Source organism: Labrus bergylta, chromosome 7, assembly GCF_963930695.1.
Source record: "Labrus bergylta chromosome 7, fLabBer1.1, whole genome shotgun sequence".
NCBI lineage: Eukaryota > Metazoa > Chordata > Actinopteri > Labriformes > Labridae > Labrus > Labrus bergylta.
This window is the reverse complement of record NC_089201.1, coordinates 847,452-863,354: the sequence shown is the minus strand read 5'-3', so window position 1 is coordinate 863,354 and position 15,903 is coordinate 847,452. Positions and strand designations below refer to the sequence as shown.

Here is a 15,903-nt window from a genome sequence, read left to right as displayed (position 1 = left end):
CTCTGTCTGAATCTCTCTTGTTCTGTCTCTCACCTCTTCATAATTCCTTGGTTCCACCACCCTGCTGGTTGTTTATGTTTATATACTCAGTAAACAGTCTTTCAGTGAAAACATCTTTTTACTGGTTTTTAGCTGCCTTATGGGATCTGGATATTGTAGCTGTTGTTTGTACTGGTCTTAAAAGTCACACACAGGTACAGTAGCATTCTCATTTGAAGGGTGGTTAACATTGATGCTGAAGTTGTGCCCCCCCCAAAAAAAAGAAAAAGAAAAAAAAAGATTACTATGTGCTAAAATATTTTCTTATGGGAACATGCGAGTTCTGGTCAAAGGATGGACTTTTAGTCTATATTAATTATCTTATAATTTCTAAATAATGAAACTAAGGGCATCACAACCTTTGTGTTTTTAGAATTGTCTAGTGGATGTATTGAAATATAAGACAATATTGAATTAAAGCCTATCAGAAGCCAGTGAACCACAGTTTATACACACGTACAGCATCACACACACACACACACACACACACACACACACACACACACACACACACACACACACACACACACACACACACACACACACACACACACACACACACACACACACACACACACACACACACACAAAGTGCTGTTCCACCCTTCCATCTCCAGCGTTACACATTGCCACCGTTTCCCCCTCTTGTTATACCTCCGGTGGCGGATCATGTGTGGAATGACTTTGCCCAATGATTTTCACATCTTGAGTGTTGCACATTGCAGACAAGGCACATCAGGGGCGTAAACATCCAGCCTTGAACAGGCAGTATAAAAGCGCCATTCGACTATGGCTCGGGTGGCAAGATAAGTCCTGTAAGTATGGGATTTAAAATGTAATAGGAAACTCCGGGATAGTAATTATTCACTGCCTGGAGTTAAAGTTATTGTCAATTAACTGCTCAAGACTTAAAATTAACAACCGCCAACTCGCCAAATGTGGGTAAGAATTAATTGGGATGGGAAATGTCATCAAGTTACAATCCATGTCTGGTTGCTGCTGAATCTAATTATTATATTTCTACAAGGGCCAAATAACATTGACCACTCCAAAACGGAAGGTATGTGTGCAAGGTCAATAACAGTTTAATTGACTCCTTTTGGTCATTTTGTTACCCCCGCATTGTTCCAGTGTCAGACAGAAACACCAATATGAGAGACGTACAGAGTATCTCTCATTTCTTTTCCCCTTGTCCCTTTTCGTCTTTCCCTCTCTGCCTCTCTCTCCCCATCTGGCTTTACCATCATTGAAATGTAATGTCACCCTTTGGCAACGCTCACACACTTTCATAGGGCGACTGGCTCCTATTAAACACACAGACCCTACACATGTGGCTTGGATTACTTGAAGGCAACAATGTTTGTTTTATGCAGGTACATCTGAGTGTGTGAGTGTTGGAAAGCACTGTTAATACCTTTTACTGCTTTTATTGATACTAAAGATTTAACAGCTTATCTTGGTTTTGTTTGTGCTGCTACACATAGTGTGTGTACATCCACAATGAGCACCTCTTGTATAAAAGCTGGTATTGGCTTTGCATTAAAGCTCGCTCAACCATTAAATGGCTTTTTGAGAGCTTTGTTAGATTTCCATTGACTCCTCAGCAGGGGGTGGATTTGAGCTTTTTTTCTCAAAACAAGCTAATGTAATTGTTGATTGGTGGAGCCCAGCAGTATAATACAATGAACATAATTTGACTCATGTTGATCTGGACCCAATTAGATCCAAATTACTACGCAACTGAAGACTCAGGGTAGAGCAGCACTAAGTAGAGAAGGTCATTGATATGGAAACACATTTTGACATGACAGTATAAAATGCACAGGTACACATTTAGGCTGAATTCCATTTAGGGGCTGTGGTGTCAGGATTATGCAAGTTTGTTCACTGTCACATTTTCATGGGCTGTTCATTTAAGTTATTAGGTTCAACTTCGACCCGGGCTCATTTCCCATCATGTCGTTCTCCACTCTCTCTTTCACCGATTTCTGGCTCTGTCCACTGTTCTATCTCTAGATAAAAGGCACAAAAAGCCCAAAAACAAACCTGATATACTTTATTTTGTTTGTCTGATCTTCTGATGGAACATTTCTGATGTTGATGAGAGACCAGAAAACTTGACATTTTTACTTCTTCATAGATGCAGCAGAGCATTTGACTTGACTAGAATTGATTAATTGTTTCCAAAATCAGATTTAGTTTGAAACGATGGAGAAGGGAAATATCATCAGGTTGTGTAGTGATTTGATGGTTGGAGTTGTGTGTGTGTTTGTAAAGTCCCACAGTGAGGTGTATGTATGCCAGTGACAGCTCCTTATCAGTGACCTGCCTGGTCTGGTTGTGCGTGTGTGTGTGTGTGCGTGTGTGTGTGTGTGTGTGTGTGAAGGTGTGTAACAACAGGGTGTCATGGGCCAGGACTGTGCCATTGCAGCGGCTTAGCTAGCCCCGTTTATCAGCTGCAAACTCACTGGACCTTAACACACACACACCCCTCTTGAGACTAACACACACACAGAACATGCCCATGGCCTCAGCTTTTAAGAAGAGGACGATGATGCAGTTGTGACTGCTCACATTCACGCGCAAACACACACATGCTTGCCAATCCAGACCTAGATTGCCAATCCAGTATCCACCCACCATGTCAATAGATTTATGTCCTGTAGTACCTGTTATCGTTTTTGAATCTTAATGGATAACTAGTCAGTTACCATCATCAACCACAAAGCTCTCTATTGCCCACTTTTGCCCCCCTTTCCTTGCTGGAATGTTTTTCCTTTTTCTGCCGCCATTAAGCTTTTGGACTTTAACATTGACTTTGCGATGGTGTAATATTGATGTCCTGGTGTGTGATTTGCTTAGGGGTTGTGTAAGAACGAGACGGATGACATGTTAACACACAGGGGAGGTTTACACATCTTAACATGCACATGAACAGACACACACAAAGCAGAGCTGCCCTGCCGTCTCCAACGTTACACTTTTATCCTGCTCAAGTTACGCCTCTGTTACTTCCTCCAATGCTGGCTCAGGGTGTAGAACAACTTCCTCCCACCATATCAACTTACATCGCAGAAGAGGCGTAACAGGGACCTAGATATCCCACCTTGACCAGGCAATGCATGAGGGGCTTTATATTTAGTTACAAACTCCCAGAGCCAGTAGTAACACAACATCAGCACGGTCAGGTTCCAAAGTAGTTTTGCTGACTTACACTGTCCCACTTCACAGTGCCCTCTGTACCTATCAACTTTCTCCACTTTATTAGTCGCTGCTGTGCTCTGTGGTTGTTTTTGAGGCATGGTTTGTAAGGTTTATAGCCTGCCATGCTGCTAACAAAAAGAACCCACAAAGTGCAATGCTTCTGTATCTCCAAAACAAAAATTTCAACGTTTATTGAGATGTTTCTGGAAATAGTCGACAAACATCACTCAACCCTTTTTGTAACGAGTTATTGATAATGCAATCTTTTTTAATGATTCGATTTGTATAAAATGTTGGTAACATATGCCCAACACAAGAAAATAACACTGACATTTCATCAAATTGTCAATTGAACGGTGTGGATTCGAGTCAGATCAAATCACAGTATTTTTCATATTTTTTGTAAATTTTGATATATATTTTTGTAAATTGTTTTTTGATGTATTCTTACATGCATTACTCGCATGAAGAAATGATTCCAGGTGTTAGAACTGTTTTTTGTTTCCTATTTTAAGTTATTTTTAAATTGTACATATGAAAATTATTTAAGCTTGATAAATACAGGATTCTGTGGAAATGGAAATATTTTAATAACAATATAAAGACATGAGGCCTTTTTATCTGTGCTTTCACTGCCTCTTACTCTTGCTCATTTCCTCCTCAACCTGTCCTCCCTCTCCTCAAACCTCATGCAGGATGTCCCGTCACTCTTTCCTCCCTTCTTCTTTACCTTCTTCCCTTCTCCCTCCCCCCCATCTTCCACCTTAACTGTACATTAAACATTAGTGGTGGGGGCAATTAGCAGCTCCCCTCTGCACACCTGGCTGATGCATTATAAATTTATACTATACCAAGCCTTGCTCACTTTGACATTCACACACACACACACACACACACACACACACACATACACACACACACTCAAACACACACAGCTGTTGATAAAAGAATGACTTTTGGGAAAGTGGGAAAAATTGTGTGTGTGTGTTTGTGTGTGTGAGGACTCCTAGATCTTTATGCCCTCTGGTCTGACCTTGCATAACCTCGTGAGTTTGAGCTTAAGGTCAGGTCAAAAGTCACTGCAATCCAGTCAGGTTTTCAGACCGAGTACATGTTTTCTTTTGTTTACTTTTTTTAATCCAGTTGTGTTAGACGGTCATTTCTTAACAGCTCAATGGATGAATGTGAGATTTTCCACTTTCAGCCACATTAGAAGAATCCAGGCCTTGGCTTTCTATTTCCATTTATTGTGTGTGCTTTCTTTTTGCACACAGACACACACACACACACACACACACACACACTCAGACTGTGGCCCCAGACTAATGTGCATTGTTCTCAGAGCGTGGACTTTCCAACAGAACAAGCTGCTTGTGTTGTGTTCCTTTTTTATTGAACACTCTGCCGGGTCTTTGCAGTGCGCCCCACTATAGACCTACCAATGCCTCTTTTTAGTGCTCGAGTCTTCAGTTGGTTTTTCTAACTCCTTCCCATTCACCTCCCAGTCAAAAGGCAAGGGCGCCCTGCTGGGAGACATACAATGGAGCAAGACAGAGAGCAGGAGTGAATAAGCGAGCAAAAGAGAGAGCGAGAGAGATTCTGAACTGAAAAAGAAAGAAAAGAAACAATGTGAAAGAAAATACAAGTTTCTTTAGTATTTATTTCCCAACAATACATGATGTTAATCATCAGTAATATGTAAATCCTTTCAAGTATTCAGTTTAAAGATTTATTCTAGCTTAATACTAAATTTCCTTTAAGTTGAAATGTTTTGCAGATACAGTCTTGAGTTTTTTTTCCACTTTTCCCAAACTTCTCTTATAAGCTACAAGTAATAATAAAGTAATTGAAAATATTTTTTCAATGCTTAAATAAGCAAACAATGTTAAATTGCGAAACAAAAAATAATTGACTTTATTATTACTTGTAGTTCGCATTGATTTTCACGAAACAATTCAGTTGCATCTGAGCAATTACACCTTACGTTAGATGGATCGAACGTTGGACATGAGTCTTGTAAGAACGTTAATTAATGACTGAACTAAAAAGTTTAATAAATATACCCCTCCCTTCAGGTCTCTTTCAGAAAATCTGCCTCCTTACAACATGGACGTTCATTCCTAACGAGACAACCCTTAACAACTAACCAACTAATAAAAACAATATGGTGGGATTCAGAGCACCTGCTGTTCAAGGGTCATTTTGCCTCAAAAAAGAGGAAGTGATTATTTATTGCTTTAATGGTGTGCCTGCATTCCTCATGGGAGATGATGTCAAGTTGCTTTGGCAGTCATATTTGTAGTTGCAGTTGTTACAGTTGTAGTAAAGCAGAATGCCCGAGATAAGAGAGACTAGAACATGTCATTCATCAAAACTCTTCTGTTTTCAGTGTCTAAGGTTAAAATCTTTTGTTACATCATGATCTCTTTCCTCTGTATATTTCTAAAGAAATTATACTTTGAGGAAATATTTGCTGAATATAGCAGAGCAAAATGTGCACGTCTGTGTCTGCACAAGCAGTTTCAGAAAAGCCAGGGTGACTTTATTGTGTTCTGTTTCTGAAACAACAGCAGAAAATAATGAGGTGGTGTCCTCTCCGGTTTGTCTGACCCCTAATAAAAGCTTCATGGCTGCATGAAGACAGAATGAATTAGGAATACTGTGTTGGTGGGAAGGTGCTGGTGTAGAAAGAGAATAAGAGATTGCATGGTGAGAAGGTGTGTGTGTGAGTGTTTGTCTTCAGACCAAAGTTAAAAATGCAGAAGTTCAGACTGCCAAAGACCCATAGTCTATAAGCAGTCTGGGGAACATTATAAGCAGTCTTCTCTCCTTTCTTTTCCTCTCCTCTGCCCCTGTAGTGTAACACTTTCTCTTGACACTTTTATATTTAATTACTACATTTTAAAAAATATACAGTGGGTACGGAAAGTATTCAGACCCCTTTACATTTTTCACTCTGTTTCATTGCAGCCATTTGCTAAAATCAAAAAAGTTCATTTTATTTCTCATTAATGTACACTCAGCACCCCATCTTGACAGAAAAAAAACAGAAATGTAGAAATTTTAGCAAATTTATTAAAAAAGAAAAACTGAAATATCACATGGTCATAAGTATTCAGACCCTTTGCTCAGTATTGAGTAGAAGCACCCTTTTGAGCTAGTACAGCCATGAGTCTTCTTGGGAATGATGCAACAAGTTTTTCACACCTGGATTTGGGGATCCTCTGCCATTCTTCCTTGCAGATCCTCTCCAGTTCTGTCAGGTTGGATGATGAACGTTGGTGGACAGCCATTTTCAGGTCTCTCCAGAGATGCTCAATTGGGTTTAGGTCAGGGCTCTGGCTGGGCCAGTCAAGAATGGTCACAGAGTTGTTCCGAAGCCACTCCTTTGTTATTTTAGCTGTGTGCTTAGGGTCATTGTCTTGTTGAAAGGTGAACCTTCGGCCCAGTCTGAGATCCTGAGCACTCTGGAAGAGGTTTTCTTCCAGGATATCTCTGTACTTGGCCGCATTCATCTTTCCTTCAGTTGCAACCAGTCGTCCCTGCAGCTGAAACACACCCCCATAGCATGATGCTGCCACCACCATGTTTCACTGTTGGGATTGTATTGGGCAGGTGATGAGCAGTGCCTGGTTTTCTCCACACATACCGCTTAGAATTAAAGCCAAAAAGTTCAATCTTGGTCTCATCAGACCAGAGAATCTTCTCATAGTCTGGGAGTCCTTCATGTGTTTTTTGGCAAACTCTATGCTGGCTTTCATATGTCTTGCACTGAGGAGAGGCTTCCATCAGGCCACTCTGCCATAAAGCCCCGACTGGTGGAGGGCTGCAGTGTTAGTTGACTTTGTGGACTTCGTTGACTTAGTTGACTTAGTTGACTTTGTGGTGTTAGTTGACTTTGACTCCCATCTCCCTTCTGCATCTCTGGAGCTCAGCCACAGTGATCTTTGGGTTCTTCTTTACCTCTCTCACCAAGGCTCTTCTCCCACGATTGCTCAGTTTGGCTGGACGGCCAGGTCTAGGAAGAGTTCTGGTCGTCCCCAAACTTCTTCCATTTAAGGATTATGGAGGCCACTGTGCTCTTACGAATCTTACGAAATTCTTTTGTAACCTTGGCCAGATCTGTGCCTTGCCACAATTCTGTCTCTGAGCTCCTTGGGCAGTTCCTTCGACCTCATGATTCTCATTTGCTCTGACATGCATTGTGAGCTGTAAGGTCTTATATAGACAGGTGTGTGCCTTTCCTAATCAAGTCCAATCAGTTTAATTAAACACAGCTGGACTCCAATGAATGAGCAGAACCATCTCAAGGAGGATCAGAAGAAATGGACAGCATGTGAGTTAAATATGAGTGTCACAGCAAAGGGTCTGAATACTTATGACCATGTGATATTTCAGTTTTTCTTTTTTAATAAATTTGCAAAAATGCCTACATTTCTGTTTTTTTTCTGTCAAGATGGGGTGCTGAATGTACATTAATGAGAAATAAAATTAACTTTTTTGATTTTAGCAAATGGCTGCAATGAAACAAAGAGTGAAAAATGTAAAGGGGTCTGAATACTTTCCGTACCCACTGTACCCACAAGCTGAGATAAAAGCGCTTAGTCAGAAAATGTCTCTACATGCATTTTGATGATTAACATTGGCATGCAGAGATTTATCTAAACATGTGCATCAGATTGGTTATTGGTTATTTGATTTGTGTATGTGGAACTTACACCTCTTTGCACATAGTCTACAAAGATTAAATTTGGAGAGTAAATCGGAAAAATATTATCGACTTTTCTTTGTCACAGGAATCTTCAAATATTGATCATTCTCAGCTTTTGTCTTGGACTGAGTCTCTCTTAAGTTTAATGCTTTCAGATTTATTCACATGTACTTCTTAGGCAAAATGTAGACAGCAGACAGACAAATGCAGCTTTCTATTAATATTTGATTATTAAAATAAAAGAAATCGAATGTAATTTGGAAAGTGAAAGGAGGTCTGTACTTAGCTTAACCCCTTGTTATATCTGAAACAAAGGCCGTGTGTTTCAGAAAGAATACCATATCAGCTACTCGTTGTCAACTCCTGTTGCTGTCTGCGTAACTTTCTGAAGCTTCAATCGTTTACTAATGAAGAGACCCAAAGCAAGCTACAAATTTCTAAATACTACAACAAATATGAATTCAAAAATCAATACTAAAGAACCTCTAAAAAATGAAACCTACACTTTGCATGTAGGAAAAGATGTTTGATTTTACGTCAACGCAAACAACCACACAACCAGCCACGCTCCGAGCGCACTCGCACCGTGTGTGTATATTTTTCTTGTTACTCCCAGAAGGAGCGTGACGAGCAAGTTAATCTATCCGCCAGCGATGCAGCGTGACACAAAGCTGTTTATTTCCCTTTTCCTCTCTGCCTCTTTCTCTCTTTCTCTCTCCTCCTGTACTGCCTAATCAACTTTGTATCAAGCTTAATAATGCCTTAGTGTGAAATCGGTGTCTTCAGTCAAAAAGCACTCCCCAGCCTGTACTACAAGAGAAGGCAATTATGATCCCCTCCCTCCACCCTCCACCCTCCACTTCCACCCATCCTGCTCCTGTTGTTCCTATACTCTACATCTGTGTGTGTGTGGGTTTGTGTGTGTGAATGTGCATGCACCTTACCTGCTGTACCTTATCACAGGTATACCATTTGATGCTGTGGTGTACTGTGCTCTTCTCATGGTGAACTTGTAGTCTTTACTTGACTTGTGTTTGTGTGTGTGTGTGTGTGTGTGTGTGTGTGTCCCAGTCAGTAATGGTGAGCGGAGGCTGCTAAGGGAACTTCTAGTTCAGTTATTTCTGGATCCTTCCCCAGAGTCGATGTACTCCAGAGAAATGCTCTCCCTCTCCTCCTGCCCTCTCTTTCTCTGTCCTATCTCTCTCCCCTCCTTCACCTCTCAACCTTCTCCTCACTGGTGCTCTCATCTTCACCTCTCTCTCAACCCTTTATCTCCTCCTCTGACCTTCTTTACTTCCTTTCTTTTTCTCCCCTATCTTTGTATCTTTTCATGTGTCCCCCCCATACTCCTTGCTCTCTCTTCTCCTGCCTCTTCACTTCACGTCTCTCTTGATATTGATTTCTCTTCCCGCCACACTCTCTCTGACAGACAGAAAAACAAATGTGGGATCAGAGGGGCTCTTTAATCTCACGCTGTGTTGTTTGGCCCTGAACATCAACTCTGCGCTTGTTTCAGTGAGGGTGTGTGTGTAAAAACAGGAGTTCTGCTCTGAACATGTTGAGAGAGGTGAATGTGTTGTGTTGATATGAAGCTCCTACTTTGAAATGCATGTGTTTTTTATGCACAAGCCTTTGTCATTTGAAGCTGCATGTTCAGAAAAAGTCAGTGAGCCTTTGTTTTTTGTTATCTTATATTATTGGGGTTAAGTTTTGAGATGTGGGAGAGGTTGCATAGCAATGCAGCTGTACAGAACAGCAAAACTACAATTACCTCATATACAAAGAGAGGAGGTGCAAACAGCAAAATGACTGAAGAGATGAGGATGGTTGAGATGACAACCATCAGTGACAGAAGGCAAAAGTAATGATGATGGAGGAGAAACTTGCACAAACACAACAAATATTTGGAACAGTTTGGATCAGAAGAGAGGGAGGGTAGGAGAAGAACGATAAGTGGAGAAGAGATGGAAAGAGCTGAAAAAAGAGACAGCAGAAAGAGAAAGATAGAGAGGGCGATGAAGCTTGTCCGCCAGGCTTTGTGTGGTTGTTGTTCTTTCTGTGTGCCATCCATCTAAGCCCTCTGCTACCTCTGTCCCTTTACACACACTCAAACAAAAGCACACACACACACACACACACACACACACACACACACACACACACACACACACACGATGTCCCAAGCCCCAGACTAGCTTGGTGTTTCTGGCCAATGGCTCGGTGCTCGGGATGTGTGTCTGTGTGTGCGTTTCCTGTTTTAAGGCTGTTTTGTTCAGAATGCAGGCGGGCAGAGAGAGCGGTTTTACTGCTGATAAAAGTATTTGGTTAATCAGCTTCTGTCCCCATCCCCTGACTAGAACTGTGTGTGTGTGTGTGTGTGTGTGTGTGTGTGTGTGTGTGTGTGTGTGTGTGTGTGTGTGTGTGTGTGTGTGTGTGTGTGTGTGTGTGTGTGTGTGTGTGTGTGTGTGTGTGTGTGTGTGTGTGTGTGTGTGTGTGTGTGTGTGTGTGTGTGTGTGTGTGTGTGTGTGTGTGTGTGTGTGTGTGTGTGTGTGTGTGTGACACAGGCCGTTGAAGTCATTGGGGCTTCCCGGGGGGGGGGGGGGAGGTGGGACCTTGGCCAGTAGCATCACAAAGTCATTCCTGAGGGACAGGAGGGGCAGCCAATGGGAGAGTCCCTTTGGATAGGAGAAAGCGGGTTGGGGAGGGGAGGTGGGAGCTATAAAATGGGTTGTAGAAGGGGGAGAGACAGGGAGACAGAAAAGGAGGAGGGATGAAGTATAAGAAGTGCCTGAGAGAGAGAGACAGACAGATAAAGAGAGAGAGAGATAGAGAGAGAGTCAGATGACAATTACCCTCTTGACTTCTGTCCAGCACCAGTTGTCAATCAGCCTGTCCCTCTGGGCAAAGAACCAGCCTATCATTGGCTACACTGACCCATATCCCGCCTCTCTGGGCCGCCTGGCCAATGCATGATTGGCCAGAGTGACCCGCTCGTCAGAGAGATCTGGGAACAGCAGAGCCTCGGGCCACCTTGGGAATAAATGGCCCTGATACTGTACCATGCGTGCATGCATGTGTTGTTTAGGAAGAAAAAAGACAAAGGGTTTTTCTTATTAAGGCTGTAAGTGCTTTCATGGGACAAAGGAGAAGGAGGGACAAAGATAGAAAAAGAGCAAGTGGGAATGTATCGTGTTGAGGAGAGACAGACCACAAAAGGATGTTTGAACAAGCATGAGGACAGGGGATAAGTGATGAAGAGAAAAGATGGCAGGATATGGAGATTACAAACAAGGGGGAAACAGTAAAGGAAAGTTACCAAGGAGAGAGGAGCAAATAATAATAACACATTTTATTTTTAACACACATACATTTTTGGAAAAAAGTATATATAATACAATAATATAATGTTTGGAGTTGTACATTAAGGAGGAAAAAGTAGAGACGTAGATGTTCAGATGTACTGCTCTGTAATAGTGCATAAGAGTGTGTTTGTGTGCTTATGCATCATAGTGCAAAGTCATGACTTCATTCTGCTCTTGTGTGAGAGAGATGTTGTCTGCAGGTAGGGTTTGGACATTACCTTTGCTGTGTGTGCGCTGCTCTCAGAGAAATCTTGCAGGGAAATAATAGAGATATGAATACAGCTCAGTCTGCATGCACACAGTTAAGAGACAGAGGTCTGTTTATGCAAAATAAGTGAAACATTTATTATTTGTTACTGCAAAGCCAAACACTGATGTATTGATATTTCAAATCCTAATTATGGCTAGTTTTCCCGTACACCAAACATTTTTTTTTCTTCTTCTCTCCTAGTTCCTCAAAAAGTTTGCCTTTTGTGGACACAAGTTTATTTAGCTAATTAAGCACAAAGATGATCTAAAGCCTTTCTTTTCAGACAAAAATACATCAGTTCTCTTTCTAAATGCCTTTATGTTTAATTGGTGCAGACTTGCCTACAGGTCTACATGTATTGTATGCACTCTCTCTTATAGACACAGTAGCAATCAGCAGACCCCTCCCAAACAACTATCCACTTCACACTCATACCCCACCGACCCCCTGTTGTGTGCAGGGTTCACAGTAACGGTGTGTGTGTGTGTGTGTGTGTGTGTGTGTGTGTGTGTGTGTGTGTGTGTGTCTCAGAGGAGAGACAGAGGAAGGATAGGGGATCTAAATAAAGCTATGTATTCTTGTCTAATGAAACACGCTACATTCCCAACAGTCAAATAAGGAAAAACAACAAAAAAAAAATGTTTAAAACCGGGTTTATTTATTGATTTAAAGACATTCAAGAAAATATTAAACAAAAACACTGAAACCCTAAAACAGAGAAAGTATTGAGATCAAGCACTGCATGAGTAAACAAGTGACCTTCAGGATTTACTTTGTTGAATAATGCATAAAGACCAACAGAAACTATTACAAGAGCATTTTAAACTTGGCTTAGCAGGGTGAATCTGGGGTCCAAAAATTGTAAAACAGTTGTTTGAAGTCATCTCTCTCAACCGCCTTTGCAGTCCTTTGCACATGTAATCGGTCTGTTGCGCTTCTTGTTGTAAGACACTCTTTTGCTGAATGACTTTGCCAAAGTTTGCAGAGTGTGCTTTTGTTTTTCCGGCACCTGAGCTGGTCTGTCTTGGTCGACCTCTGACTCCCAGAACTTAACATACTCTTTATATTCTGTGCTCTGTGTGCTTTGGTTACAGTCTTTTTCTTACTGGCTCAGAGAAAGCTCTCTGGTTTTCTTCTGCTTTTCTCTTCCCATACCTTCTCTCATCTGTTTCTGTCTGCTGTGTTTGGCAGTCATGTAGTCTTGGTGGGAGGTCTCTATCCCTGCTTGTTTTAGTCCAGGCACATGCACAGCCTTCAGACTCCTCTGTGGGTGCATCTCAAGTGCATATATCTGTGTGTACAAATGTGTTTGTCGAGGGATCCATTAGTCTGTTATTAGTACACTGTGGTCCACATCTGGTCATTACTGCAGAACCAGTTATTCAGTCAGTCATTGAACACTTACATATCAAATCCTCAAGGTTTGGCAGCTTACTTTCACAAGTTTGCTTTTCATTTTACTGTAGTTCACTTCAACATTTGGCAATGCAGAGATGAATAAGAGTTCTGGTCATTCAAGAGATCTTAGTGTTAATCATCAGACTGGCAGGAATATCCAATATGATTTAATTATTCCCAGTTCAGATTTTAAAACCTGAAAACCCAGTTTATCTTGGACTATTGGTTTATGACTTCTTACAGTTATAAATCTTATGTTGACTGAAGATTATTTAAAGTGAATGGGTGTGATTTGGTCAGCATCAAAACCTACATCTAACATATAGTATAGCTAGTCTTAAGGGTCTCCATGTCAATCTCAACAAAATATATAATGTCATCCAAATTCTTCAGACATGCAGGATTTTGGTTTCACTTCTGAAGTATGTGGAACAGACATGAAATGTCCCCCTATAATCCTTTTTTAATTTCATAGATGCTTTTAATATTATTGAATATTCAGATTTTGAACATTAACTTCATTTTGTAATGAGGAACATGTGTTTACTTATCAGTTGTGATTTGAGTTATTTTTGGGTGGAGAGGGAGGACATTGCGTATTAACAGACCATGATTGATAGGTAACTGCAGCAGCTATGATTTATCAGGTGAGCAATTTTGTCTGGCGATGTTCCCAGCTATGTAGTTATAAAGTTTTAGACAGCTTCTAAAGCACCAAAAATAGTTTGTGGTATTAAGAGACGTAAATGGTAACTGATGTCTGTATTCTAACTGTGTACTGTAGTCCTGTTATAGACCTCAAACAGCTGATCAGATCCATCATTACATTCATCTTATTATAACTGCAGTGTGTTAACCTGTAAAAGGTCTGACCTGCCCTTGGTTTATGTATCATTATGTGGTGTTAAGTGTCTCAGACCAAACAGGAGTTTTATGCAGCTGCTCGTAAAAAAACACATTTTGTTTGGAGACAAAACATTCAACATTAAGTTATCTTGTAATTTCTTATTATTCTATCATTACTGAAACATCAATCCATAATTTTCCTCCACTTATCTGAGGAGTGCCATACCAAGGAACCTTGATGACGTAGTGACCCTTCTTTTTAAAGTTTCCTTTTCTGACTCATGTAAGTCCTGCACCGTTTGTGTTTGGTTTAAAAGGGAACACTTCACTGATTTATTGCTTCTTGTTTTCATTTGAGATTTTGGCTTTTCCAAACTGTGAGGATGGGTTGGGTCAAGTGGGAACCGATGAGGATGTAGAGTGAGGAACGTGGGTACAGATATAAAGAGTTGGAAGGGTGGTGGTTAAGGAGAGCGCAGGATGAGAACTAGGTTTTTTAGAGATCAGAGACAAAGGTGAGTAAGTGTGATTGATGAATTGTGTGGTGGGGAGGGAATGCACAGGAAACCCCATTGTGTGGTGGCTTCAGCCATTTCCTGTTTGTGTGCCAGCTGTACTTCCCTCCTTCCTGTTGTACCCAGGAACATTCCAGCTCTGATCAGCTCTGTGTGTTTGTGTGTGTGTCACAGAGATCCCAGGACTGTGTCACAGCGTAACCTGCATACTTGTTGCTTCCCAGGTTTATTTTTAGGGGTTTCACAAAACAAATTTACATCTGTACATGTTGCCAGAGATAGACACATGCAAAATCATAATTCTTGGAAAACAAATCAACCAATGTGTAAGGGTCATGGTTTGGAGAGATTGGAGTTTTTCAACTGTCCTTCAATGGAGAATTTGGTGAACAAAAAAGGCTCCGTGCTTTTTTCTTTTTGTTGCACAAATTACAGCAGAAACAGCTCACCAATATTTATTTAACTAAGATGCCAACACACCTGCCATGCAAGGACTGCTTGATTAACAGATATTTTTAATACTTCAGTGATGGTGCCCATTATATTTACATCTTTAGATGTTGTTCTTGGTGTGGATGGGTCTTAATTGTTTAAACTCTGCGCAAGGAAAATGTTGGTGTTAGATGTATCACATGCGCCAGTCTGCCAAAAACAAGCTTTTTATTTCCAGGTCCCAACCCATATGGGATTTTTGGAGCCGATATCGATATTGGGAAGGAAAAAAACCTGATACCTATATATCGGCTGATATTTTTCTCAGATCTATGAAATAGATCGATATAAATTTACACATGTATTGCATTGATCTCTTAAATACAGTTATTATATATATATATATATATATATATATATAAGTTTTGAAAAGTACACGTTAAAATTACTTTAAACAAGTAGTGATATCTCCAAGTAGGTTGTTCAATAGACAATCCTAAAGCTTAAACCAAGCATTTATTTATCACTCAACACAACATAAAGCAGAAAATCATGCCTGAAAAGCTATAGTCTAACTAAATCAATTTAGCAAATTCATGAAAAGAGAAGCTTTAACAAGTTATAGTTATCAAAACAAACATTTTTATAATCTAATCTATAAACTTTTTCAGCTGCAAAGGAGAGTTAGGCCTTCTGATCTTGTGCTTAAGTAAAATCTAAAAGTATTTTCTTTAGTCACTGACAAAAAAAATGATAAACCTCAATTTAATTAAATCTTTTTTTTTCTCTTTCTTTCTCCTCAGCGGTAGAAGAGGGGGAGTCTTCAGAGTGTGGAGGGGCCTGGGATGAATCAACTGTCCAGACAGGTTAGTGTACAGACACACAGATGCACACTGCATAGTGCAACACAGCTCCAGTAAGCTGTCAGATCCACACCATGGGGTTTAAGTCTATATATCCCCCACACACACACACACAAACACACAGACACACACATTGTTTAATATCAATTCCACATGGTTTCTAACAGCCTGCTCAGAGGGAAATCAAGAAGGAAAAGATCAGGAGAGTGAACATTGAAGGAATTAGGATATAGAGGGCTTGTTGAGGATATTAGGAGAAGTAAAAACCCTGTATATATGAGAG

At 40.6% G+C, this 15,903-nt stretch overlaps 1 protein-coding gene across 9 annotated transcripts in view; it reads left to right on the top strand.

The window, feature by feature from the left end:
- Positions 1 to 15,903, top strand: part of znf423 (zinc finger protein 423) — a 153,762-nt gene that overhangs the window by 6,055 nt on the left and 131,804 nt on the right. For 8 of the 9 annotated variants that reach the window (XM_065956425.1, XM_065956424.1, XM_065956430.1 and 5 more), the window contains exon 2: positions 15,561 to 15,623. The exons of the other annotated variant lie outside the window; for it this stretch is intronic. In XM_065956425.1, coding sequence (XP_065812497.1) covers positions 15,561 to 15,623 — 63 coding nt within the window. The remainder of the gene's footprint in view (positions 1 to 15,560; positions 15,624 to 15,903) is intronic. 9 annotated transcript variants of the gene reach the window in all.